Raw genomic sequence first — 26159 nt, 5'->3', positions numbered from 1 at the left:
TGGTTCGTGCCAATCAAAATTAATTCATTTGGTGACCTTGATAATTAACTTTCACTGTTACTTAATGAATGGACAAAAGAAGCTAAACGTTGTAAATTGACAGAAAAAGTTAGGAAGACTAAAACTGCTCCATTTTTACAAAGAAGAAGGACTATTGGTGCTCCTTATGAAAAGTTGAGGATCATTTTGAGTGTTAAGGCAAATTCAAGGGACAATTTTGGTCCTTTTCTCGAATATGTTGTTCTGTTTGATCCCCATATAAGAATTAGGAGCTACTTCACTTCATTTAACCTTTAGATCATTGAAGATACTATGGCTACTGGTGAAAAAAATAGTGCTTCATATGGGTCATGGAAGTCACCAATCACTGCCGATATCGTCTCGGGTTCCGATAAACGCCTTGAAGGCTTCAATGTAGACTCTCATGGCCACTTAATATGGCTGGAGACTCGCCCTGCTGAGTCTGGACGAGCTGTGCTTGTTAAAGAATCAGGGGAAGATATTACACCAAAAGACTTCAATGTTCGAAACACTGTTCATGAATATGGTGGTGGATCTTTTGGGGTTTCTGGAGATGTACTTGTTTTCTCCAATTTTGATGACCAGAGATTGTACAAACAGACTCTCACTTCTTCAGGTTAGCTATCCATTAATAATTTTATGTACTATTAAACTAATTATACAAAATAGAATCGAAGTGTTAAGCTTTTCAATGGAACAGTATTAGTGTAGTAGCTAACAAAAGAGTAGAAGCTATTCTAGGGTTGAAGATTGATGCCCTCCATTCCCTTGGAAAAGGGGGATTCGCAGTTGAAGCATCCTTCGCCATTCATCAAATTGGCGGAATAGCTTTAAATGTCAAAGCCTATATTGTGTGATGAGTAAAATGCAATTAGTACAACATAAAAGCAAAATGATTATTGAACTCAAAATAACATTGTAATTAGTTACCACAAACGCTGATGGGAAGCCATAGAAGTTATAAGTGGCTTTGGTTGGTTTCAATTCTTTCAGTAGATATTCAACGGTGAGGTCCTAGCTTGTTTGATAGCATGATAGAATTTCTTCTTTATGTTAATCTGATCCAATCATCTTCAACTACCTTGTTTACATCTTTTACACACACAATGTTGTTCAAGAAGCAAACCAAGCTCAGGGAAGCTATGTGCCTTTATTTGAATGTTGGATCATCGATCTTTTGAAGGATCACAACAGCATAACACACTTCCCACTAGATTCAATAATCTCTTACCCTCCACTTGTGCTAAAGCTAATTTCCCATTCTCATAGGGGGAGGAGAATGTCATCGGAGTCCAAATTATGAGGACAAATTCGTTCTTGCTAATACAAGCAGGGCATGCCATTGTAACTGCACAAAAACTCCTTGTTTTTCTTGCAGAAGTCCAGTAAAGAAGATCATGCAATAATCTCATTGAGAACCGTACAGCTTCAGATCTAAGAATTGCACGAAACTACTTCCCTTTAAATCATTTCATTGCGATGATCCCTCGACATTTCTCTGAATTCCTTAAAACCTTTTCCTAGAACATATCCGTAACATTCCCTCCGTTGTAAAGGAAAATCATGGGGATTTGCAAGGAGATAAATTGTTTTTCTAGTGTTACAAGAATAGGGTGTTGATCAAGCTAAGAAGCAGCAACATATTCTTCTACCATACTTTTTAATGTCAATGCTCTTGACAGATTCAGGAACCAAAAGACTCTCGAGATCATTGTCGGTACTAATTGCATCATCAATGTCAGTCCCTATAAATGACTGTGCATCCTCATCGTCATTTGATCTGTTGCTTCTTCTTTTGGAGATCATCGTCGGATCCACAACTGATGTATCAACTACTTCTCTCTCATTTCGTTCTTGTTGTCCAGTTGGATTTTACAAATAATTGCATGTCTTTCTTCTTCTCCAGCCGGCACCTCACCATTTTCCGACTCCTAAATTGTTGTTTCTTCGGTTGCCGGAGCCTGAACTGAGAGCTCATCTTTGTTTGCATGGTCAGCAAGGTCTTTTGCTAGAAGGAGCTGAAGATGTCCTAGTTCTTTTTTTCACGTGTATGGCTCATTTGTCTACATACACATGAGATAAAAATTAAACAATTATTGATTTGTTCCAACAACTACTAAAGTTGTTGGAAATTATTATTCAAAGAGGCATGACGCAACAATCCCACAATAATAGAGAACTCTAAACAACTACTCCCACCACAATAACAACTTCTTGTTTGAAATCCCTATTCTCTACTCTATCCATACTCAGCAGTTCAATTCTCCCCAAAACCCTAAATTCCTGGCCCAACAGTTCAAATAAGAAATAGAAAAAGAAAAATACCGTGATGAACTGAAGTGATGAAGTAGCAAGTCTATTAAATTTCACAGAAGTTGAGTGATAGGGCAGATTGAATTGATAATTTGTTAATCATAGATTCAGGTCCAGTGCCGATAACTCCAGATTATGCGGGACCTCATGTAAGATATGCTGATGGGGTCTTTGATGGTCGTTTGAACCGTTATATTGCTGTAAGAGAAGGTACATATATCTTTACTTATAATCACAACATGTTTTGTTTAAATAATTCTGGAAAGGATATTTTCTCTACAGTCTTGTTCGCTGTAACTGTATATTCTTGCTCTTTTCTATCTACAAATAGATCATCGAGGGGTTGACGCAAAGCCAACTAATGAGATTGTGAGTGTGGTCCTAAATGATAACACCACTGAAGGTATGTAAATTGTAAGTTGCAAAGGCTTTGAGGTAATTGTGAATCAATTGATCTATCATGTTAAAATGGAGAATGTAAATGAATTTCTGCTTCTGCTTTTATTTATGAATTTCAGAACCAAAAGTCTTGATTAGTGGGAATGACTTCTATGCATTCCCACGGATGGATCTAAAAGGGGAACGTTTGGCCTGGATAGAATGGAGCCACCCTAACATGCATTGGGATAAAGCAGAGCTTTGGGTCGGGTATATATCTGAGAGCGGGTGAGTAAGTCTTCTTACATTCTCTCTACTGATTATAGAAAGTCGTCTTACATCCTCTCTTTATTAGAGATAATGACAACGTTCTCCACATTGCTAGTCAGATGTTCTCCCTCCTTTTGTTTTCATGCACATTGAATCCAATTTTGCTATAAGTTGTTAACAATTGGTTGAATTAACTAATATAGAGACATCGAGAAGCGAGTAGTAGTTGCTGGTGGCTGTCGTACTCTGGTGGAATCGCCAACTGAGCCTCTATGGTCGTCCAAAGGCAGGATAAGTTCTAATATTCTGCTGTTTACTCCCCATTCCAAAAGCACAATAACTGCCACCTTCAATATGACTTTGAATATCTGAAGTGGCCTCCTTTAATTATTGCAGGGGAACTATTTTTCATAACAGATAGAAATACAGGGTTTTGGAACATATACAAATGGGTAAATACACTACACCTCAAGAGTTTTGCGAATTATGCACTTCTTGGTGTTGGTTGATAGTTCATCTTTTTTTATTACTTCTACATCAGATTGAAGATAAAAATGAGGTCCTTGCAATTTACTCTTTGAACGCTGAGTTCACAAGACCATTTTGGGTTTTTGGAAATCGATGTTATGACATCATTGAGCGGAAAGAGGAATCAACAATTATTGCTTGCAGCTACAGGTCTCTCTCTCCACTGCAATGGCATCACAGTTTGTTTCATTGTTTCCCCAGCCTTTCTTCAAGTTAAGTTGACATGTCTAATAAAATCGCTTTCATCCATGATGGCTTGCAGGCAACATGGAAAGTCATATCTTGGTGTTATAAATCAAGCTAAGAACTCTTTCTGTTCAGTTGACATTCCATTCACTTATATATCAAATATTGTGAGTTGCAGCTTATATTGTTGATTTTCTTATTGGTGTAACATTCAGAAAGTGTAACTATCTGCTTAAAATGTTGGTTTAGGTCGCAAGTGGACAGATCCTTTACATTGAGGGTGCATCTTCTGTTCTTCCTACTTCTTTAGCAAAGGTTATCTCTTCTTTTCTGTAACGGTGTCTTTTTCAAATAACTATTTTCCACAATTTGACTTAATGAATTCCACACTTTGCAACAGGTGATACTAGATGATCGTATGTCAAACGTTGTAGATTTCAGTATCATGTGGTCATCTTCTTCAGACATTGACAAGTACATACCATATTTTAGCCGCCCGGAGTTTATTGAATTTCCAACAGATGTGGCTGGTCAAATTGCCTATGCATACTTCTATCCTCCGTGTAATCCAGAATACAATGGTAGTCAAGAAGAAAAACCTCCACTGTTGCTAGAAAGCCATGGTATATGATTCGTAATTCCTTAAAGTCATATTCATTATGCACCAGGTACTAATTTAGTTTTCCATGACATTGATTGAAGCGCTGAAAAATTAAGGTACTAGGCATTGTACATTAAAAGCTTGTTACATGGCAATGCTGTTGGCCAGTTTCACATCTTCAAAATAAGAGTCATGAATGGAGCTGTCAATGAAAGGAAATACAACGTTTTTCTTCTCTTTTCGTACTGAAAAGTCTCTCTTTTTCAATAGTTAGTGGCTTAGTGTAAAGGGAAATGCTTGTCGTCTTCTTAGCTGTTTTCTGGCAGAACATATTCCAAAGGCTGACCTTTCTACAAGTCTACTAACCATTGAGAGCGCGCGCATGCACACATGCTCATGTAGATACACACATGTATTGTGAATACAGGGCTATCCAGATAAGTGTGTGTGTGTGTCTTTTCTGTGTGTCCAAGTGAGAAGATAATTCTGTTCTCTTTTATCCTTATCAACCATTATGTTGCTTCATGGTGAGACTGATTTTATCATCTCAATGGCAAGATCACTTCATTTCTCTATTTAGCTTTGTTGATAGTTTCCAGATTCTAAATGTGCATATGATTCATTTATATATAAAATTCGGTAGCAATATGAAGACTTGTTTAAAATAATAACCACATTTACTTCTAGCTCATAGTTTGATCATTAAAATGTGGAAATTATGTAAGCCATTTGCTGTTCGTAATTGTCATATGAAAGAGCGTACTTACACCTTACAGCACTTCCTCAATTGAGCTCGAATACAGTGAATGACTCCAGATTATTAAAATTCAATTCTGTGGTTTGGTTTCATAATATCTCTTGTTTGGTTCAAGCAAGGAATATAGCCAACATAAACAGAGAGATGGAAACTTCCAAAGATGCTACGAGTAACTGCTTCATTAATCTTCTATTCACTCCGAGTATGCGCAAGGTTAACCGATTTTGGACTGTTGCTCATGTGTGTTACAGGAGGGCCAACAGACGAGGCACATGGAACTTTAAATCTTAGCATCCAATATTGGACTAGTCGAGGATGGGCATTTGTGGATGTTAACTATGGAGGAAGTACGGGTATGTTATCAGAGGTTGAGCAATTTATTTTATTAACTTCTATATTTCTTGGATCCGGACAAACTTTTCATTTATTGTTTATTGGTTATCCAATTCTGCTGTATCTTATCTACTGTGCATAAACTTTCCAAATTTATCCTATATTTCAGTCCATTAAGTTCAGATACATTACACTCCATTAAGGTTTTAAAGTTTACTTGTCCCTCTCTCTATATAAGATAACTAAGTTTTCATAAATTTGAATTCAAGGTTATGACAGGGCATACCGAGAACGCCTTTTGGGGAAGTGGGGAATCGTTGACATCAATGATTGTTGCTCTTGTGCTGAATATTTGGTAAGTTAAAAGTAAATTGTCACTTGCCCTTAATTGTTAATTTTTCTCATTTCTTTACGTTAAGAGTTTTAACTAGTTTGTTGATTTAGGTGGATGAGGGGAAGGTTGATGGAAAGCGCCTTTGCATAACTGGGTGTTCTGCTGGCGGTTACACAACATTAGCTTCTCTTGCTTTCAGAGATACATTCAGAGCTGGCGCTTCTTTATTTGGAGTAAGTCAATATGCAACATCAATCTAGTATTAAGGAGCGCATGGTTGTTATTATGGTATACTAGTGCTAGGCTCAGCCGAAGTAAAATGCTTTCACTCCATGAACCATCATGCGAGCGTATCTAAAGGATAAAACGGGAAAAAGGACAATGAGATGGCATAATTTGAAGTTTAAGTGATGGTTAATCATATTTACTAATGTTTGTTTTCCTTGGGAATAACTGGCTTAATTTAATTGCAGTTACTTGATTCTCTATGTCCTTTCTTGTAGGCTATGCAATGTTTAGTTTCTATGATTTCTGCACTGTTTTCTTCTTTTTTGTACTTGGATTTGTTGCATTTTAGCCGGGGGTCTTTCGGAAATAGCCTCTCTACCTCCACGAGGTAGTGGTAAGGTATGTGTGCACTCTACCCTCCCCAAACTCCGCTTGTGGGACCTCACTAGGTATGTTGTTGTTGTTGTTGTTCTATGTCTGCATCTCCTTTTGAATATGCTGAAAAGTTTATTGGAGAACACTGTTTACATTATGCTCAGTTTATCAGCCCTCTTGTCACAGACTTTTACCTCCTATGCTCTACTGCACTAGTGGACTGGGGGAGGGGGTGAGTGGTTTGGAAAACATGGTTCTGGTGGAATTTGGTCACAAGCTGACACTCTTTCTGCTGTTTTAACAGATTGGTGATTTGAAGTCATTGAGTGATCATATGCACAAATTTGAATCCCACTATATCATTAATCTAGCTGGTAATTATTTATTCACAACTAAATAGTTACAACTATTTTTGGTCACAATTTAACATTGTTGTTCCTAATACAGGTAATGAAATCGCTTTAAATGAGCGGTCCCCTATCAACTTTGTTGATCGATTCTCTTGCCCCATAATAGTGTTCCAAGGATTAGAAGACACGGTAAACTGCTGCAACTTGTGCTTTTTCTTTTTTTCATTTTACTCTGCATTATTAATGGCAGGAAACTGCTGTTGTTGAGTAAGTAACATTCTTATTTAACTAAACTCTTTTTAAGAAAGGAAATTGAACCGTATTATTCAATTTTGCGATGAAAAACTAGTATCGAACAACTATACAATTATTGAAGCACCTTGTAAGGAAAATAGAAACATTTGTTTACAGGTTGTCCAGCCAGAACAGGCCCGAAAAATCTATGAGGCCTTGAAGAAAAAGGGGTTACCTGTGGCTCTCGTGGAATATGAAGGAGAATCTCATGGATTTCGTAAGGTAAGAACTAATCATCACATGTATGTATTTACTTCTACCATTTCTCCACATTGATAAAACATTTTATGATGCTACTGCTACTTTTTAATGTGGTTTGTCATTGCGCAAAGTAATAAAATGAGTGTTATGCTCAAATTGAAGCATGGAATTTGGGAGTTCCTAACTGACCAGACTTTTCACAGGCGGAAAGCATAAAATTCACTCTGGAGCAACAAATGATGTTCTTTGCTCGAACAGTTGGACAGTTTGCCGTGGCTGATGATATAACTCCCACACACATTGACAACTTTGATTAAGTACAACCAGTATCGTGACTGTCCTCATTGGGTGAGAGTGTGAGAACTCCAGTTGTCATTTCCATCAAATCTTGGATTCCGCCACTTAATAAGAAACTTGCAGTTCGCCCTTGTCCACATCTCCCTATAGATGGTGCTAAAGAATCAAATTTTTGAACTATGCTGTGTTGTTAACCAGACAATAAACATGAATTATATTTAAACTTGAGCCTTTTCTCATTTATGTCCTTTTTGTTGGAGTTGAACATGACCTGTGAAACAAACTGGTATTAGTTTCTTAGTAACGAGGACGGAATGTAAAACTCTCATGTTTTATTGTACTTTTAGTGTAAACAAAAAATAACGAGTTGCTGTATACAAGAATTTACTCAGTGATCCAATGATTTCACAATTGTCTGTGGCAAGTTTTATACTTTTGACAGATATCATTATAGCATTTAGCTACATCCCACTCTATATAACAAACTCAAGGATCGTTTTCACTCATGTTTTGCATTGCATTGTTATGCACAATTAGTTGGACAGGAGGTTCTTTCTACAGTTTACAATTTACAAAGATCATCAATTCCCTTTTAGGTTAACATGACTAACCTTTTCGTACATAACTATGAAATTCTCTAAAGCTTGCTTTAACCGAAAACATTTGGACTATACTCAACCAAATTTCATTATACCGGTTATCATTTACAAAAGAGGGACTCAGACAAGGCATACTAAAAGTAACATTAAGTAAAAGAGGTAAAAAGGTGCACCTCTTCACATATCCAATTTGGTAATTTTCAAAAGTTGAAATTAACTTATATACTACTCCCTCTTTCTCAATTTATGTGACACATTCAAATTTCGAGTTTCAAAAAAGTCTATCTTTGACCGTAAATTTTCATATATTTTTTAAATATTTTGAATTGTCAATAATTGTGACTTATAATACTTTTTACGTAGTTTACAAATATATAAATTTCATTTTAAAAAAATTGAAGATTCAATGAGCAAATTCTTGATCAAAATTAAAGACTCTTAAAAAATGAAATGCGTCACCTAAATTGGGACAAAGGAAGTACAATGATAAGGTGTATTTTAACCTGTTCAAACTAAACCAACATTACATGAATACAAATCTATAAATATTTATAATGTATAGGGTGAAATTCAAACTGGACAGATGGGCAAATCATAAGATGACATGTGACAGAAGCAATCAGTCAAACATGGGTCAACATGAAGTCATTTTATGGGTCTAGAACCTAAATAAGCCACAAAAAAGATAAAAGTTATCAAAATAAGCCACTATTCTAGTAAGTAACTAAAATAGGCTTAGTGGAAGAAAAAAATTATGTTTTATGCAATATTTCAAACGTTTTCCGTTAGTCTCATAACGTGTATATTTTAATATATAACAGAATTATTTTTTACACCTTGTAAAATGAAACTATTTCTTACACTTTGTAAAGTGGAAGAAAATCTTACACTTTAAGAAAAGTTACTTTACCTTTTCACTTTCTTCTTCTTCCCTTTCATTTTCATGGTTCACTTTCATCTTCCAAACAATTTTTCACTTCGAAGATGTTAATTTGATGGTCCCAATCCGACAACTGAAGCGATCCAACACTAAAAAAATCAAAATCTTGAAAGATTGGAGTAACACAACCCGACAACACAACAATCCGACCCTACAAATTATATAAATTAAGTATTTTTTTTTCCACCTCATATTCATTACTTTGAAATGATGTTGTAATTTGTTCAAAATTTCAGCAAGTCTTATACAATGTGCATTCAATTACTAAATATTGAGTTAGAAAAATAATCTTTAATTCGAATGAAACAAAAGGAATTACACTATTGAATTGGTATTGCAAAAATAGTGTTTCGCCACTGCTGAATTACACCTTTCCATCTCATGTTTTTTTTATATATTTAATAATTGAGAGTCCTTATGATTACATTGTGGTGGATCCATCCTCTTATTTTTGGCTTGACAATTTCACACGAGTAGTAGGTCCTTAAAGTTGACATTTTTGTACTCAAGTTCATACAATATGACATTTTCTGCAAAACAGTAAATGTGATATCTAGAATTTGTTTTGGTAACATAAATGAAAAAGCCTTATATGTGTTTTATGGTATGTGGCTCTCAAAAGTCCATGATTGATCTATTTCTCTTTCTCTTTAGGCATATGTTTCTTTTGGTTATTTTTTATTTTATTTTATTTTTTTGTGGTTGACTCGACAAATAACACATTGAATTGACTTACTGAAATTAGAGATTCTTTAACTCTCGTACAATTATTTGTTTGAAGATAGTTCACGGTTTAATTTGTCAAGATATAATTATGTTAAAGGAATTAATAGAATTTTTCTTACAGTATATAATGGAGCGTGTTGTGAATCCCTGGATCGATTGATCGTACACTTCTTCTCTCTCAGCATGAGCTTAAATCAGAAATGTTATGGAAAGGTGAGATATCATTTAGTAGCCTTATGAGGACGGTGCGCATGAATGATGCCTGAAATTTATTTCATTTGCACCGACCTCATGGACGTGTTGAGGAGATCTTACGTAGGTCCAGACTGTATGATGTAGTTTGTGTGGGCAGGATGCAGTATGACTGTGCCCTTGTTACAACTATGATTGAGCGTTGGAGGCCAGAGACTCATTGCTTCCACTTACCTTTTGGTGAGGTCACGATTACATTGCAGGATGTGCAGGTCTTGTTTGGTTTGCGCATCGATGGTGATGTTGTGTACATACATAATGTTGCACGAGAATTCGTCCATGGCGTACTTTATTAGAGACACTCACATGATGCGCCATAGCACCTATTGATATGGATGGTGCGAGTCAGGTGAGGATACATAACATTACCGTGTAATTGCGAGATCAGTTGCAAGTAGATCTGATAGGAGATATTGAGCCACATCATGTTCTTATCCCGATTAGAGACCAGCTAGACTGCATGACGAAGGATCAGGTACATCAAATAATTTCTGCAACTCTTTACTAGTTTTTTTAAAAAAAAACATAAATTACATATAAAAGTAAATTATATAAAAGTAATCAATAATAATTTTATTTGTATACTAAGAGGTTAATGTTGATTTTATCTAATTGTTATATTTCAAAAATAGTTTTGATAGACACCGTATAATGAGATTGTACATACAATGCCTCGTTGTTGTATGGTCGATGAGCCTTTATGGATGGCATGCGTGCCTATGCTTTGCCTAGAGATTGTTGAGGTGCACGCGTCTGATAAAGTAATGCGTCAATTTGGTCGTCCCCAACACGTACCTGTGATTCCTAGTTGGGGAACCAACCACCATGTGCATGATCAGCGTAGGAGGCATGGACCGGAGGTTCTTAAAATGTTAGATAAATATTTTCGTGATTGGGGTAATCGACATCAGAGTTTAGTGGTTGAGGTAGATGATGGTACTAGCGAGGCAGGGTATAGATTGTAGTACATGCGGTATGGAAGGTTGCTTATAGGTAAGCCTGCATTAGAGGTTGATGTACCATCGGGATTTGTTCATTCCGCTGGTACTAGCATTACAATGTCTAGAGGACTATTTAAGTTGCACAATATTGCATTACAGTGGCAGAGAGACAGCCTCAGCTTCACATGGTGAAGAGGTATCTCAGATTGTTAGGGATACATTGCTTGAGGCAGGAATACAATTTAGAGAACCAGTTTTTGAGGGGGATCCTTTCTTTGAACATGTACGTGCTAGAGGATGTCATTTCGACATTTACTAAGGATCCCAATGTGACACAGGTGTATGTTATTTATTATTTATTTATTTTAAAATATTTATATTAGTTATTAATGCTTTGATTTTATATTAAATTAACTTTTAATTATTAGATTCATACTACGGGGCCTTCATCCACCGTGGAGGATGTCGTTCCGACATTTACTGAGGATCCCAATGTGACACATGTTTACATTCTAATTCTCCACCAGTTCCAAGTAATAGTATTTGCACCTATTGTTATACCCCATTTTAACCGGGTCAAAATAGTGTACAACATTTTGGAGATTTCTAAAATTAATTGACTAATTTAAGAAGTCGCCACCTAATTATTAAGGTGAATTAGGACACCTAAATTGATTAAAGTCATGTCTAAAGTTAAACTTCATTTTAAGGTCTACCAAACATGAGATTCTAGGTAAGGGTTCAACTTATCTAAAGGGAAGGGGTTAGGCATCCTTTAAGATCCATTAACAATGGTTAACCGGCCGAACTTAACTAATTAATTAGGCTAAGTGTAAGAAAGTAAAAATTATTTATTAAAAGCTAACTTTTTTTTAAAAAAACTTTAGATTCAATAATTGAAAATATATTTTTTATGAAAAATGTGTATAGTTGGAAATGTGTGGAAGTAAAATAGTTTTGTAAAAGTTAAATTAGTTTATTGAATAATGATGACTTGAATCCGTTTGAATTTAATAAGAAATAGGAATTTTATCAAAAATGAAGTATTAGAAGTAGTACAAGAAAATCAAGTAAACTTAAATAAATTTAGAGGGAAAAGTAAGATTTGAATAAATTCAAGAACTTACAAGTTAAAAAATAAATTTTATAATAAAATCTGTAAATGTAAACCTAAAAAAAAAAGGAGTTGGAACAGAAAACGCTATTGTGGTTGTTTTGACAAAAGTATTTGAAACCAAAATTAGCAACTGCAAGAAAATTTCAATAAGGAATATTTCTAACTTAACAAAGTTGGTTTCTTAAGCCCTTTTTGTTATTTTAAAGAAATAACGGCTCTCTTTTATGTGATAAAAGCAAGTGTTCATAGCACTGTATGAGGGTCAAAGGGAATTCCAACAAAGCCTAGCTATTAGTCATTACATATAAGGGAACACGTAACACATAGACAAAGATAAAATGTTAATCACACCAATACAATCAAATAAAACAAGCTAAAATAAATGAGGAAATTAGTAGTTATGCTCGACTTTAACAGAAGGAAAGGATCTCCTCTGTTACTAGAGGTCTGAACAATATGAAGCTAGGAAGAATAAGGACGTGCCGACTCCATGTATAAGATATGCAAGCTCCATGTGAAAATGGTGTCGTTGAGTCTCATAATGGGACTCTTCGGCTCCGGCGTTCATACAAAAATAGATAAACAAGATAAAAATGATTAGAAACCTTGAGAGAACATAAGAGCTAGATAGTAAATAAACTACAAATTATAAAGTTAACATGATTTTAAACTCATACCGAACAAACACTTCTTTTCATTAGTGATACATTACACTTACTCTAATTCATACAGTAAGAAACAAGTTTTCAGATGACATATTCTCAACATAATCACACTATACAAAATCTTAAGTTAGTGATTTAGGAAATATAATATGATCTACAACAAAGAAATAAGATTCTTGATTCCAATTATAGCCACATGTACATGTTAAAAACAGAGATTAAAAGGAACTAAGAAATAGAGTTGTTGAAGCAAATTAGATACTAGAAACTGATTCATGTATGTGAATTGTTTTGGCACATAGAGCATATTGGCCTTACTGTCCCACAAGTTTATAGTACAGAAGAAACAAAGTCATTTTCCAGTTACACAATTACACCACTATGGAACCAATTCTGGTAAGTGCCAGTCCAATACTTTATTCTACAGTTATGCTAATAACTCAGACTCTATGACATGCAATCTTTTCCCAGTTCCATACCCATACACTGCACACTGGTTAATGAAACAAACCGACATCTCAAACGCTTATAACATGAGGCATTCAAGGAACAAAGTAATCATCACTACAAGGTTTGAACTATATATCATCGTTCGCCATTCTTTTTTTTAATTCGGAATAACAAGAAACTGACATGAATTCCTAAACTAATACAAGCACAATGAATAAAAGGGTAAAATATAACTAGGAAAGGGGGCCGAGATTATCGATTGTGGTGCAGTGAACCAAGTCGTCGATCAAGGATCTACACTCGTTCCTCCCACAAAATCAGCAAATAAAGACTAGAGTAGACTCATTAGATGATATTGAAGTGTAAAATAGTGATGTTCTTGTGAATGTTCAGCCTTTGAGAAAATAGTTTTGATAGTGAAATGATAAGAAAAGGTCTCATGTTCTAAAAACCTCCTTTAGATGAGAGTTTTGAGATGTATTTATAGGAGAATCACAATTCACCAGGCTTCTATTCTCATATTTTGAAATTCGAATTCGCACAGATGAGGGGAAAGTCACGGGTTAAGATTTGGCTTCAAAAAGAGCCGTTTGAATCTGCTAAAGTGATTCTCTGCATAGAAAATCAGATTTTCAAAAAGTCTTTTGGCTTCTTCTGTTGACTGATCGGTTGAAAATGAAATAGAGACGTTCATAGCACTACAATTTTTGCACAAAAATGGAAGAACATAGTCCTGCCATGGTGAGATACTAAATGAAATTTGTATAGAATAGGAAAAGAGGAAGAAGACAAACAACACTCCTAAGAATAGGTTAAAAGGTTTTCCTTTTGAAAAAATCTGGTATGATTTCTAAAGGGCTTTACGGTTTGGGCCTATTTGAATCAAATGGGCTTTATTGATTAACAAGAACTGGACTTCGTTTTTGGTTATTATAATAAGAGCTGAATTTTGTAGTCTTTCCTTCTTTAAATTAATTTGTTTGAGCTTCTAAGTTAATAACTAGTATAATATATATTACGTAAAAGTTAGAAAGTAAGAAACTTGAAATAAAGTAACGACATACTATTTTAAACAAGACGACATTAAAGTACTAATAGTAACGTTGATAATAAAAAGTATAATTTTGAAATAGTGGAACTTTTAATAAAAATATGATAATCGTTAAAAATAATAAAAGTTAAAGTAATTACGATAGTAATAGAGATAAATAGAAAATAATAGCGAATTATAAAGTATTCCACTTATTAGCAATTTAGAAGCTCAACGAAATAAATTAGAAGAAAGGAGGGACAAAATTTGGTGTCAACACCTATCATGGCCTATTTGTTTGCACGTTGAGCACTTGTGAGTGAGTGTACTTGCTGGAACGTCCATTTCATTATGTATACGGGTGATTTTATTTACGCCCACTTTTCGCAAATATTTTTTATTTGCTATCATAATAAAGGGACTATCGGGTCAATACTTTTCACCACCGAGTGGATTGAATTGTCCGGAGTAGGCTTTTTTGTAGTTACGCACGCTGAATTCTTGTGCCATATGCTCCCATGCTTGATACCCAATTTGGTCAAATCCCTTTATTGCATGAGAACACGGAATTTGGTATGATTGTCATTTACCACATTGACATATTTATTGCATGAGAACACGGAATTTGGTATGATTGCCATTTACCACATTGACATATTTCTTGCGATGCATTTACAATGTGCTTATTACCACCATGGTCATGATGCATATGTGTTTGCACCTCAAATATGTTTTCCCTTTGTTGGTGATAGTTGATGAGTGTGTGACGTTGTGACTTTTTTCAATTATCCTCAAAAATCTTGAATAATCTAGGCATCCATGTGTATCGCCTAAGATATCTGGACCATTTGGGAGATGATCAAGATAAGGAATTTCATGATTATGAAATAGACTCATGGACATTGGTCTTGGTGACCGATTGTGCATCAAAAATCATCATCACTAGATGATGCCTCAAATGGAACATTATCTCCTAATTCCTCAGCATTAGGCAAATCATCACTATTACTAGCTGAAGGTGAACCGTAATTTGGAAGGTCACGATCATCGATAATCACTGGATCAATGGGCTCATCTTGTGTGATATTTTCCCTATATGTGTAAAAAAGTATAAATATTTGCCTCATGCAATTAACTTACTTAAATAAAAAATCAAGTGTTGGACATACCGATAATCATTTGCCTCAAAAGTAGGCGAGACATGAAAATTTGAGGATGTCCCAACATTTTCCGTCATTTCAAAGTGTGAGGACTAACCAAAATAATTATCTAATCCATAACTTGGAACAACAACAACAACAACAATAATAATTAAAAAAATCATATAAATTAATAAATAATTGACAAAATCAACAAATAATTATTGAGCATTACCGGTCACTTTCATTGATAGTTTCGTTCAAATCAAAATCATATCGACCGGTAAAAATATTTTGATAATGAGTCATGTTAGGAAAATCAGTAGATTGAGTTATCGGAAATCCATCAACGCTATTACGATTTTCTAATCGGGGATGGACATCGACCGATAAAGGAGAACGTTGTTGACTAGTCTTAGGCTCCTTCCTAACATAGATTTCAAGTATTGTTAACTTGATTTGATCTATGTAGTCATTTGGAACCCTCAAAAAGTCGGTCAATGATTCGTCATTATAGATAATCCACTCTCCAAAATTTACTTGTCCTTGTGAATAAAAATGAAGTAGGGTATTTTTCGACTATAATCAAATTATAATCAGTACTATTTATACCCATTCTTTGATGAAAGAAATTAGGGATACGGGTCTGAAAAATACCCCAACTATGGTCGGATTTGCTATTGCAATACTAAACTTTCATGAGGACCTATTACCTCCCTAAACTATTTAATACCATATTTTAAACATATATATTTGCCCACGTGGACATAAAACATAATGCAAAATTATAAATAGTAATGTGTCCACGTGTGCACATATATACCTTTAAAATACACTATTAAATAGTTCAGGGGGTAAAAATATATGGTATTAAATAGTCTAGGGAGGTAATAAGTCCTTATGAAAGTTTAGTATCGCAACAGCAAATCCGATCAAAGTTGGGTATTTTTCAGACCCTTATCCCAAGAAATTATGATATCGGACATTAATTGAATATTTAGCATTGTGTTTGGGAGGACAATTATAATAAATGGTATTTCCGTCATGTATAATTTCGCCATCCCAATAAATCAAAACTCTAACTTTTGGTTTAGAAGACATTTTTTTGTGATTGAAATGAAGAAAACTAGAAGACTAATGATGTTGAAGGTGCTATGTTTGAACATCCTTAGGGCCCGTTTGGCCATAGATTTCCCAAGTAAAACTTGGGAAAAAATTTGGCAAATATTGTTTGTTCATACACTTTCTCATTATTTGGCAAAATTTTTTGGCAAATAACCCAAATTACCAAACACTAGTTTTTTCTAGTATTTGGGCCAAATCTCATTATTTGAAAAGTTTTAAAAATTTAAATTTAACACCAAACTTTTATCTTTTACAAAAACATTCTATTTATTAACACCAACCAACTCAATTAACTCTCCATCTGCCAACTAACTCAATTAATAAACTTTTCTATTGTAAAGAGCATATATGTATGAATTTTCTTTAGATTGATCTTGCTTGAATTGATCTGTATGAATCTGTTCTCTTGTCTAGGTTTTAAGAGTTATGAATGATAAGAATCTTTTCTCCTTGTGTTTTATTTTATCATTCGACTGGTGCAACTATTTTTTCGGGATTGGTTTTTAAGTTTTGTAATGCCCATTATTCCTGAAGCTGGTTTTGAGATTTTCGACGAGAACTCTGTGACTTCACCTTTTCCGGTTAACATGGTAATATAATTTCAATCGTGTTCGTACGTCTTTCATTTTTAGTTAAAGATATGCTTTCAGATTTTGTGCGCACTCTAAAACAAATTAAGTTATGCATATGATGTGTTGTCATGTTGATGTTGTATTGTAGAAACGCAAAAAAAAAAATCACGTGGTTCAGCTGCTGATAAATAGACTGATGAAGAAACATCAATCCTTATAAGTGTCCTGCATGATGATGCGAGGAAGTCCGGATTTAAAGGTTATGCCATCATAGAAGTTAGGAATGAGTTTTTTGAGAAAAATAGAAATCGAGATAAGTTTGATGATGAAAGTTTGAACTCAGTGAATTTTTACGTGAACACCAAAGCAGTGATGGAATATTCAGTGAATATGAAAGTGATGATATGGTTTTTGATGAAAATGACGAACAATCGGCTCATGATAACAACATCGCTTCATTTTCTCGATCATTTGATTTGCAAATGCAAGCTCATCGAGAAGAGATTGTTCATAGAATGTGGGGAGATTATATTAAAGAATAGTTTGAACTCTTCTAGAAGAGAAGGTAGAGGTGCTTCAGTGATCGCAATATTTATTTCCTTCTGTTGTCTTCTTCTTTTTCAAATTCATATTAGTTGTATTTTCATTATCATGATTTGTACTAGTCTCTTTTAACAATGCGAATATTTACTGTAATGATGCTTGTTGATTTGTTGCAGAAGTCATGAATCTTGCTACGTGACATTTCTATTTTGCTATGTAATACAAATTTATGGTTAGTTTTGATAGTTTTAAAAACTTATGGGTATAAATCATATTTCTTAAAAAATGAAATATATTTACCAAATACTATGGCCAAACACATGGTGAAATTTCACCAAAATCTTCACCCAAATAATATTTGCCAAAAATATTTGGAAATCTATGGCCAAACTCTAGCTTAAATAGAGCTTGGAGGAATTTTCAGAATAAAAGATAAAAATACATAATGTAATAATTTTTTTGTTTTTATGATATGCCAAATTAATATAATTGTATGACAAACACTGCAAAAGCTTCATAAAGAGATACAATTTAATGCAAAACGTGAAAAATATTCCTCTTTGTAAAACATAATTTTTTCTTCCACTTTATAAAGTGTAAGAAAAACTTCCACTTCACAAAGTGTAAGAAAAACTTGCACTTTACAAAGTGTAAGAAATAGTTCCATTTTACAAGGTAAAAAAATAGTTCCGTTATATATTAAAATATACATGTTATGAGACTAACGGAAAACATTTGAAATATTGCATAAAACAGAATTTTTTCTTCCATCAATCCTATTTTAGTTACTTACTAGAATAGCGACTTATTTTGGTCACTTTTATATTTTTGTGGCTTATTTAGATTCCGAACTCTCATTTTACAAGAAGTCAATAAGGAACATGTTCAATACGAAGTTATTTGGATCTGATGTTAAAGTGAAAGCCCATATAACATCAATACATATATCAATCAACATGTACGAATAATGTTATTTTGAAATTCATATGATTTTCGAGACTTTATTTGTATAAATGTAGTCAGAAATTCCCGATGATAATTGAATTTTCTAAATTCATTATTCGAACTACAATTGCCAAATAATAACAAAAAAGTTTAATTGAATCAATGTAATCAACAAAATAACGTTTAAATTGCACTTGTAGACTGTATTTATATTTTAGATGAAGAAATCAAATCAAATTTTGGATTGAATCGTGATCTTTACCCTATTTATATTTCAAATGAAGAAATCAAACCAATTTGGATTAAATTATGACTTTTTGAGAATCGTAAACTATATGTATTGATGTTCAACGATGAAGTTCAAAAAAGACTACTAAAAAGGAAGATTTGTACATGATTTACGGAAATCTTCCGTTTTTAAATAGATTTTGAGGCGCCAATTATACCAATCATGAGTAAATCTGTTTGTAAATCTAACAAAATTTTATAGTGGAATACATTTATGAATCAAATAGCACATAAAACTATGCCTACAAATTTTAATTAGGAAACTTTAGTTAATGAGACTGCATTTCTCTCTAAAGTCAACTATTTCTAAAATGTTTTCCTAATTTTATATTTATAATTTATTTAAGTCCTAAGTATGTAATGTTTATCTTGTCATTATGGGTGTTTAGGACCATAGAATCGTAGAATATGTTCCATGAGTTAAGAGTTGATAACAATCTGAAAATAGAAAACTGAGTTTGAAAAGTCATGTCAGTGAAAAATAGTGATTCGCAATTTTAAGTCAGTTTTCGTCTTGCCTTAGTCATAAATTAGAATATTTGACCAGAGAATCTAGGGGCAACTTTTCCAAGGCTTAGGGTTTTTTCTCTCTCATGAGGTAAGTGCTTCTCTTTCATCTTTTCACTCCGTAAATTCAATTTCTTCCTAGAATCAAAGGGTATGGTATGTTTTTCATAAGATATCATGGGTTGAATCCTTAGGATTATTATTTTGGTGGAATAGCATGTAAGGCAATATAATTACGCATGTTTAATTTTCAATTCTAGATCGTTAAATTCTATCTTCTAGTGGAATTATGAACCTAACATTCAACTATGATATTGAGGAACCTAGAAGAATGATAAAAATGAATTATTTGAGTATATTAACCACTTAAGAGAGGTTAATGGTGCTAAAACTCCATGAATGATTAAAGTATCATTATATTTATTGGTACGCCATGGAAATCTCTAATTTAATGAAATAACATTATACTAATAGTTTGACCCTCTAAAAAGGTGAAATTAGTTGGGTTTGAATATTCAAGACCTTCGTTTGATGAAGTAGATGATTAAAGTATCATTATATTTATTTTGTCTTAGACTTTGAACATTCTGAGGTGGTGCGAAAATAGATGGCATCAACGATTTAACTTGCTTATTCTCAGTTTTCAATTGAAGTAAGTTGCGATTTACTTGGAGTTATACTTTCTTGTAATATGAGTTGTATTGCATATTGATTGTTCTTCAGACATAGTTAGTGTTTGTTTATGATTGAATTAATATTTGCTGGTTTGAATAAGCATGCAAACTATTGAACTTTTTATTTCACTGATGTTACGGAATATGAACTTGTGATTATTTAGTATTTATTGTGTTATCTTGAGAGGTAACTAGAAAGGTTAGCATATTGAGATATTCGGATACAGTGAGAATGCATTTACTATTCTGATGATCAATGGCTTGAGTCTGGTGTGAGCGTACGAGCAAGCAGTTATGTTAGCGGTTTGATTGGGTACCACATCGATATGGTACATGGTGATGGACACCTAGGATCCCTTGTAGGTCATGATTAATTAGACAAGATTAAGACCCTTTGATATATGTGTTCAAATGAAAGCGAGACTTAAGATTTCTGAGAGTGTTAGATGTTACCGCAAGTTGCAAAAACTATACAACTGCAAGGCTAGGATGAATATGATTTTCATGATTTTATTGACTTATTTGTATTTTGTTAAGTGTGTTGATGATTTATATTGATTGGTGATTGTTTGCTCATCACTTGATGATGTGACATGCTAGTTAAGATCTAGCATTGATAAAGGATATATTATATTCTAATTTCTAAAGAAGGGGATATACTAATATAAATGGTTACACTTATATTTTCAGAGTGTTGCGTCAGATACTATGTACTTATTTGTTCAGTAGGTGATGGATTGTAATATGTTAGAAAGATGTGTAACTATATATATTTACATGCAGATATGTTAGTTATTTATGATGATTTCAATGACTTGTGACTTGACTATGAGGAATGAACCTGTCTATTGCTTTATGGAAGAATTTATATATCGCTACTAATCTTAGTCGACCTATTATGCCTATCCATACATAGTGTTTGTATTGATGCTACTCATGCACTTTGTTTGAGTGCAAACTATGAAACAAAGGCATCTACGTATTCCTGTATTTAGCTCCGTTACTTTCAGATCTGAGGGTGAACTACTTTCATTCAGACTGCAGCAAATCTTCGTTGCTTTTGATGTCTTCTTTTCAAACATTGAGACTATTTATGTTTCGTTTGCTATTCTTAAACAGTTTTAGTTAGAGTTTTAGCACATCAACTTTCGAATTCTATAAATGTTTTGTTTAGTCTTTCAATGTTTATTTATTTAATCACTTTGGAGACTTCTACTTACGTCGTTTTATTTATATGTCTTGTTTAGATATTTAGATATTGCATGAGATAGATGCTTAGTTTTGTTTCATCCCAATAGGGATTGGTGTGAATGTCAATCACGACGGCATGATTCGTGACAAAGTACAATTTATACTAATCTTATTATATCTAGAATCATCCTTATACAAGTATAAATAGGGGTACCCTTTGGCATTTGAGCAACCCGAAATAAACCCACATCAATCCAATTCAAAGCAACTAACCTTATTCAAGAAGTCTTCATCTATAACCAAGTTCCTCTATCTAAAATCTTTGTTCTCTTTGCATACCTTCTCTTCTTTAGTTAAACCTTTCAATCCTAATGAATGATTTGCACCGACAGAAGACCTCTCCAATTATATTTTTCTTTCTGTTATTCTCTATATACATTTGGAAAAAGGAAATAATACAGTCTAGAACTGAGAAAAAGAATGAGGAACGATGCAAAGCAAGAGCAAGTTAAAAGAAATAGAAATGGTCAGACTGAAGAAGGAAGAAATGGAAAGTGAAACTAAATGAAGGAAGAGGGACAAATAACTATGATTGAAACAGGTGCCATCGAAACAACATATGATGGATTCACATCCTCTTATTTTCTTAGCTACCGTATCTAAAGATAATACATACATAATTAGATTTAATATATTTCCTCTAAATATTGTTATTGGAGATTCTCACATCCCTTAGAATTTTGGCAGCATCCTCTGGGAAAACAGGATTTATGTAACATCCTGTTGCTATCTCGAATCCACCAACTCCACTCAAATGGGGAGCTATTTGTAAAAACCAGTGTGTGGAATGTGCATATGAGGGATCATCCTGGAATGGGGAAGTATGAATCAGAAGGTTGAATGGTGGATTGTTCAACTGCAAAGACATCTTCAAAAGCATGAGTTTCAACAACCCTCCAAGATCGACTGCCTGCATATTTGAACGGTAAAACATTAGACAAGCTATTCAACTGAGTGTTTATTGAGAAAGAAAAACAATTTGAAAGTTAGTACGACCAAGAACATTGTAATCTTTTTCTTGAATCAGTTTCCCCCTCCTCAGCCACATATGCTATGAGATTTCTTTTATCTTTTCACTAAAATCAGCAACTCTACTTGAAAATGCCAAAGCCTTCACGGTCAACTTGACACAAGTCGTAATCCATTAAGGTTGTAAGTTTCTCATGTAGAATTTGCAGATAACTGACATTAGTAAAGTTAGACTAGTGTAATTTCACATCATTTTCTCATGAAAACAAAGCATGGACAAACAAAGCTTCCATTACCTTCTCACTATCTATTTCATGAAAATGAGAAGAGTGATCACGGGGAATTATCCAAATCTCAAAAGCAAAAGTTGCAGCGAAGGGGACCAGTGATATGAAATGGTCTGATTCAGCAATTAACAATTCATTTGGTTGAATATCACACAGGCTGCATTTTCCAGTCTGCTTGTAGTATTCCATCATACTGTCCAGACGGGCAGAAACTGTTGGAGGAACAATGGGAAGAGCAATCATCTGGCTGTGAGAATGGCTCATCGAAGCACCAGCAGAGGCTCCATGGTTTTTGAACACCTTTAAAAGTCAGTGAGTCGATCAATATTATATAGTGCAGTAGCCTTTGATGGGACAAACGTGCTGACTACGAACAAACCATTAGTACTCAACGAGAAAGAGGAAAAAACAATAGATGTTGTTTCATGCTGCAGATCCTTTGCACATATTCAACAACAACAACATACCTAGTGTAATCCCATAGGTGGGGTCAGGGGAGGGTAGTTTGTACGTAGACCTTACTCCTACCTCGTGGAGGCACAGATTGTTTCCGAAAGACCCTCACCTCATGTAACACATATCAAAGCAGTTTGAAAAAAAATTTACAAAAGTAAAGAGGGCATAACAATAATAGGGAAGGCATAACATAGCATTCAGAAGATAAGGAACTGATAGGGAAACAATGAAAAACTTGACTTTATAACCACCTTGCATCTAGAGGCTGAACATTGGGAAAAAACATAAAGTCACCCGATTGCCTTACGAAACTTAACTTGGGTGATTGTGCTGGAATCATCCCAACATAATGATCGAATTGGTATGAAGAAAGATGAATGTGAAGACTGTCAGCTCAGCTGACAATTGCCAGTAGGCTGTCATACTGCTACTAAATCTCCATTGTGCTCATTCATCTCTAGTTTCATGATAATTAATCAGTTCTCTTGCATAGATTTGGGATGACTACCAGATTATCAATAACTAACTAACTTAGGAGTGCATATTTTAGAGAATTCAGCGAACAGGGATCAAATACGTAATAAATATGAGAAGCTAACAAAGAGAACATACCCGTTCTCAAAAATGGATTGTAGTTTGGATGCTCAACTTGATACCAAAAGTATGCTACACTATTTGCAAGTTTCAAGTGTTCTTTCATTAAATAGTTAAAATTGACAGTCCAATGTGATATTTTAGCTATTTACCCTATCAAACAAACTTCATTCAAATACTACATTGCTTTTCTCCTGGCACTAAAAACACAAACTCAAAATAATCTACCATGCCAATCAACCAGTTCACAAAAAATGGATGGAGAGTTACGTATCACAAGCCCCTGCTCAGATTAGCATAATCTACCTCTTAAGTACTTCACCTAAATACTTATTAAGAAACTGTTTTAACTGTAATGATATCCCTCAAGGGATTGATAGACAATGAAATGGGATCAGAATAAAACCTGAACATACTTGATAGAATCACAACTCCGGAGCTGCTCGATCCTCTTCTTACAAGCTAGCAGAACCTCCCCAACTTGAGCCGGAGAAAGATCACTCAAATTTACTGAATGAACCGGCGATTCAATAACCACATCGTGAAATCCGAATCCACTAACTGCTACATCACCGACGAGCGAAACTGGATTTTGGAAATCCAATTCTCTGCTGACTGCCGGATATAGGTTTTGGATAACTCTGATTTTCCAATCGTTAGTGGAATCTGCTGGTACACGGAATATCTCCGGCGCACACTCGTGCTCGTGGCCGGCGCAAAATGGGCATTCTGTTTGATTGTTCGGTTGGGGGTTCGATTTGGCCTTGAAGTCCGACGGTCGGCGCGATCTCGCCGGAGAGAACAGTACCCACCTGTTGTGGATTTTGTCTTTCCGGATTTCGGGGCTCCGATTTGGCGTTTCTGCCTCCGCCATTTTAGTTTCAGGGTTCGATCTAATTTGGGGTGTGGATTTGTACTACTGGAAAAGCTCACACTGTGACAAATATTCGGATCATTTGGCGCTGATTTTTTTTTATAATTTAAAGAGATAATATATATAATATTTTATTAAACGAATAATTTAAAGTTTTTCTTTTTTTTTTTGCTATTAATCTTATTATATTTTATGTTCTCTTCTTCTTTTTTTCTTCAAGTTTCTCCCAGATTATTTATATAAGGTGAAATTTTAAAAAAACATGATCAAGTTAGCTGGAGACACATGAAAAAATAAATATGCAATAGTAAAATATCGTAGGAAATGAGTTTACTTCACTTCGGAAAATAAGACCAGATAGGGATATAGCATCTAAAGAAAGATTAGATAGATGAGATTAGTAATTAAAAGATTTGCTCCAAAAATAATGCTAAATGTTATTTTTTTATAATTAAATTCTATTCATTCAATATATTAACAGGGAAATGATTCTCGGTCATTACATCCCGATGATAATTCACTCCTATGAAATGTGCTAGACGTACATATTGAAAGGGGTCCCATTCTAAACTTTACAACTAGCTCAGACTACTTGCTAAATATCAAGATTCTGTTGTAAATAATTTGTTTGTGGATGTCAAGTGATAACATCACCTTGCTACAATAGTAATATGTATTTGTGGATGTTAGGTATTAACATCATTACTTGCTACTATAGCAATATTGTAAATTTTGAGTCGTGGATCGCCAATGTGGACTGACCCGATCCGAAATTATTGTCTATAAATGGATAAGTGTTAATTTTCAATAGGGGTGGGAACAGTTACATAGTAACTACTCGAACGTAAACAATCCCTTTTTTAATACTCCCTCTGTCTCTAATTACTTGTCCACTTTTCCTTTTTTAGTTGTCCCAAATTACTTGTTCATTTTGACAAATCAAGAAAGGACAATTTTTTTACCTATTATAAACTCAATTAATTACTTTGAAAAATGTAGAACTTCTTGAAAAATTAAAGTTTTTAATCCATCCACTTCATAATTAATAGGGGTAAAATGGTAAACTCACAATGTTAATTATTGTTTACTTAATAGATGTGTCAATTTAAAAGTGGGCAAGTAATTAGGGACAGAGGGCGTATACGTTTTACGCTTTTCAGAAAAGAGATTGATAACAAAAACAAAACATAAAACTCAACAAATAGGTGACATCTTCTTCTAAGAAAAATGCATCCAACAAAAGGGGCATTTAGTTTATAAATCATTATCTTTGTTTCCTAGTGATACAAAGACGGATCTGGAGCAAGTCATTTAGTTTGTGAAATTCATTCTATTGCAATTAGAGGCGAATCAAGAAAATAGGTACATCATTGATTTAAAGATAAGATCTAAAAAGTTATAATAACAATAACTAAGTGAGCAAAAGATAAAAAAAAATTGCATTACCACAAAAAATATCATCAGTTTACAATTGTACTCGGTGAGACTTCATATTTTGAAAACGATCTTTAATAGCATCATACTTACATTTTCAAATATCTTATGCTCTATCTAACAAACTAAACAACCATTCAAAATATTCTTCACCAATGTTACTACGTAGATAATTTTTTATGAGCTTCATTGACGAGAATGCTCTTTCCGCACTTGCAATAGCGACATGCAAAATCAAAGTCAGCTTTACAAGTAAATAAGCAAGAGATCAAGTTTGATCCAATTTAGTTTGTGTCATCATCATAGCAAGATCCT

The 26159-nt window shown here is 34.0% G+C and overlaps 2 protein-coding genes across 2 annotated transcripts; one reads left to right on the top strand and one right to left on the bottom strand.

Annotated features, from left to right (window-relative positions):
• Nucleotides 1-276: 276 nt before the first annotated feature.
• On the top strand, nt 277-7564 carry LOC125838995 (uncharacterized). The gene is made up of 17 exons (XM_049517998.1): nt 277-637; nt 2440-2544; nt 2666-2737; nt 2853-3000; nt 3186-3268; nt 3379-3434; nt 3524-3660; nt 3773-3863; nt 3946-4011; nt 4097-4319; nt 5306-5407; nt 5657-5742; nt 5832-5954; nt 6629-6698; nt 6772-6863; nt 7086-7190; nt 7373-7564. The coding sequence occupies exons 1-17, from the start codon at nt 313-315 to the stop codon at nt 7484-7486; spliced, it is 1998 nt and encodes a 665-aa protein (XP_049373955.1). The 5' UTR covers nt 277-312; the 3' UTR covers nt 7487-7564.
• Nucleotides 7565-21780: 14216 nt separating this feature from the next.
• LOC125839060 (ADP-glucose phosphorylase) lies at nt 21781-24493 on the bottom strand. The gene is made up of 3 exons (XM_049518039.1): nt 23943-24493; nt 22496-22786; nt 21781-22140 (listed from the first exon to the last, which is right to left on the bottom strand). Exons 1-3 carry the CDS (start codon nt 24408-24410, stop codon nt 21871-21873), a joined length of 1029 nt encoding a protein of 342 aa, XP_049373996.1. The 5' UTR covers nt 24411-24493; the 3' UTR covers nt 21781-21870.
• Between the last annotated feature and the right edge of the window lie 1666 nt (nt 24494-26159).

The sequence above is a fragment of the Solanum verrucosum genome, unplaced genomic scaffold (assembly GCF_900185275.1).
Source record: "Solanum verrucosum unplaced genomic scaffold, falcon-dt-bn FXZP01000163.1, whole genome shotgun sequence".
NCBI lineage: Eukaryota > Viridiplantae > Streptophyta > Magnoliopsida > Solanales > Solanaceae > Solanum > Solanum verrucosum.
The sequence above is the reverse complement of the archived record's forward strand: the minus strand, read 5'-3'. Positions and strand labels throughout refer to the sequence as shown.

What these genes read in the sequence shown, in the direction of transcription:
- LOC125838995 (XM_049517998.1), top strand. Translation starts at nt 313, where the DNA reads ATGGCTACTGGTGAAAAAAATAGTGCTTCATATGGGTCATGGAAGTCA. An exon ending in AAATGATAACACCACTGAAG is followed by an intron (nt 2,738 to 2,852) that starts GTATGTAAATTG and finishes TATGAATTTCAG; the next exon opens with AACCAAAAGTCTTGATTAGT. An exon ending in AATCTCATGGATTTCGTAAG is followed by an intron (nt 7,191 to 7,372) that starts GTAAGAACTAAT and finishes GACTTTTCACAG; the next exon opens with GCGGAAAGCATAAAATTCAC.
- LOC125839060 (XM_049518039.1), bottom strand. Translation starts at nt 24,410, where the DNA reads ATGGCGGAGGCAGAAACGCCAAATCGGAGCCCCGAAATCCGGAAAGAC. An exon ending in ATTCTATCAAGTATGTTCAG is followed by an intron (nt 22,787 to 23,942) that starts GTTTTATTCTGA and finishes TGACTTTTAAAG; the next exon opens with GTGTTCAAAAACCATGGAGC. An exon ending in ATGAAATAGATAGTGAGAAG is followed by an intron (nt 22,141 to 22,495) that starts GTAATGGAAGCT and finishes TCAAATATGCAG; the next exon opens with GCAGTCGATCTTGGAGGGTT.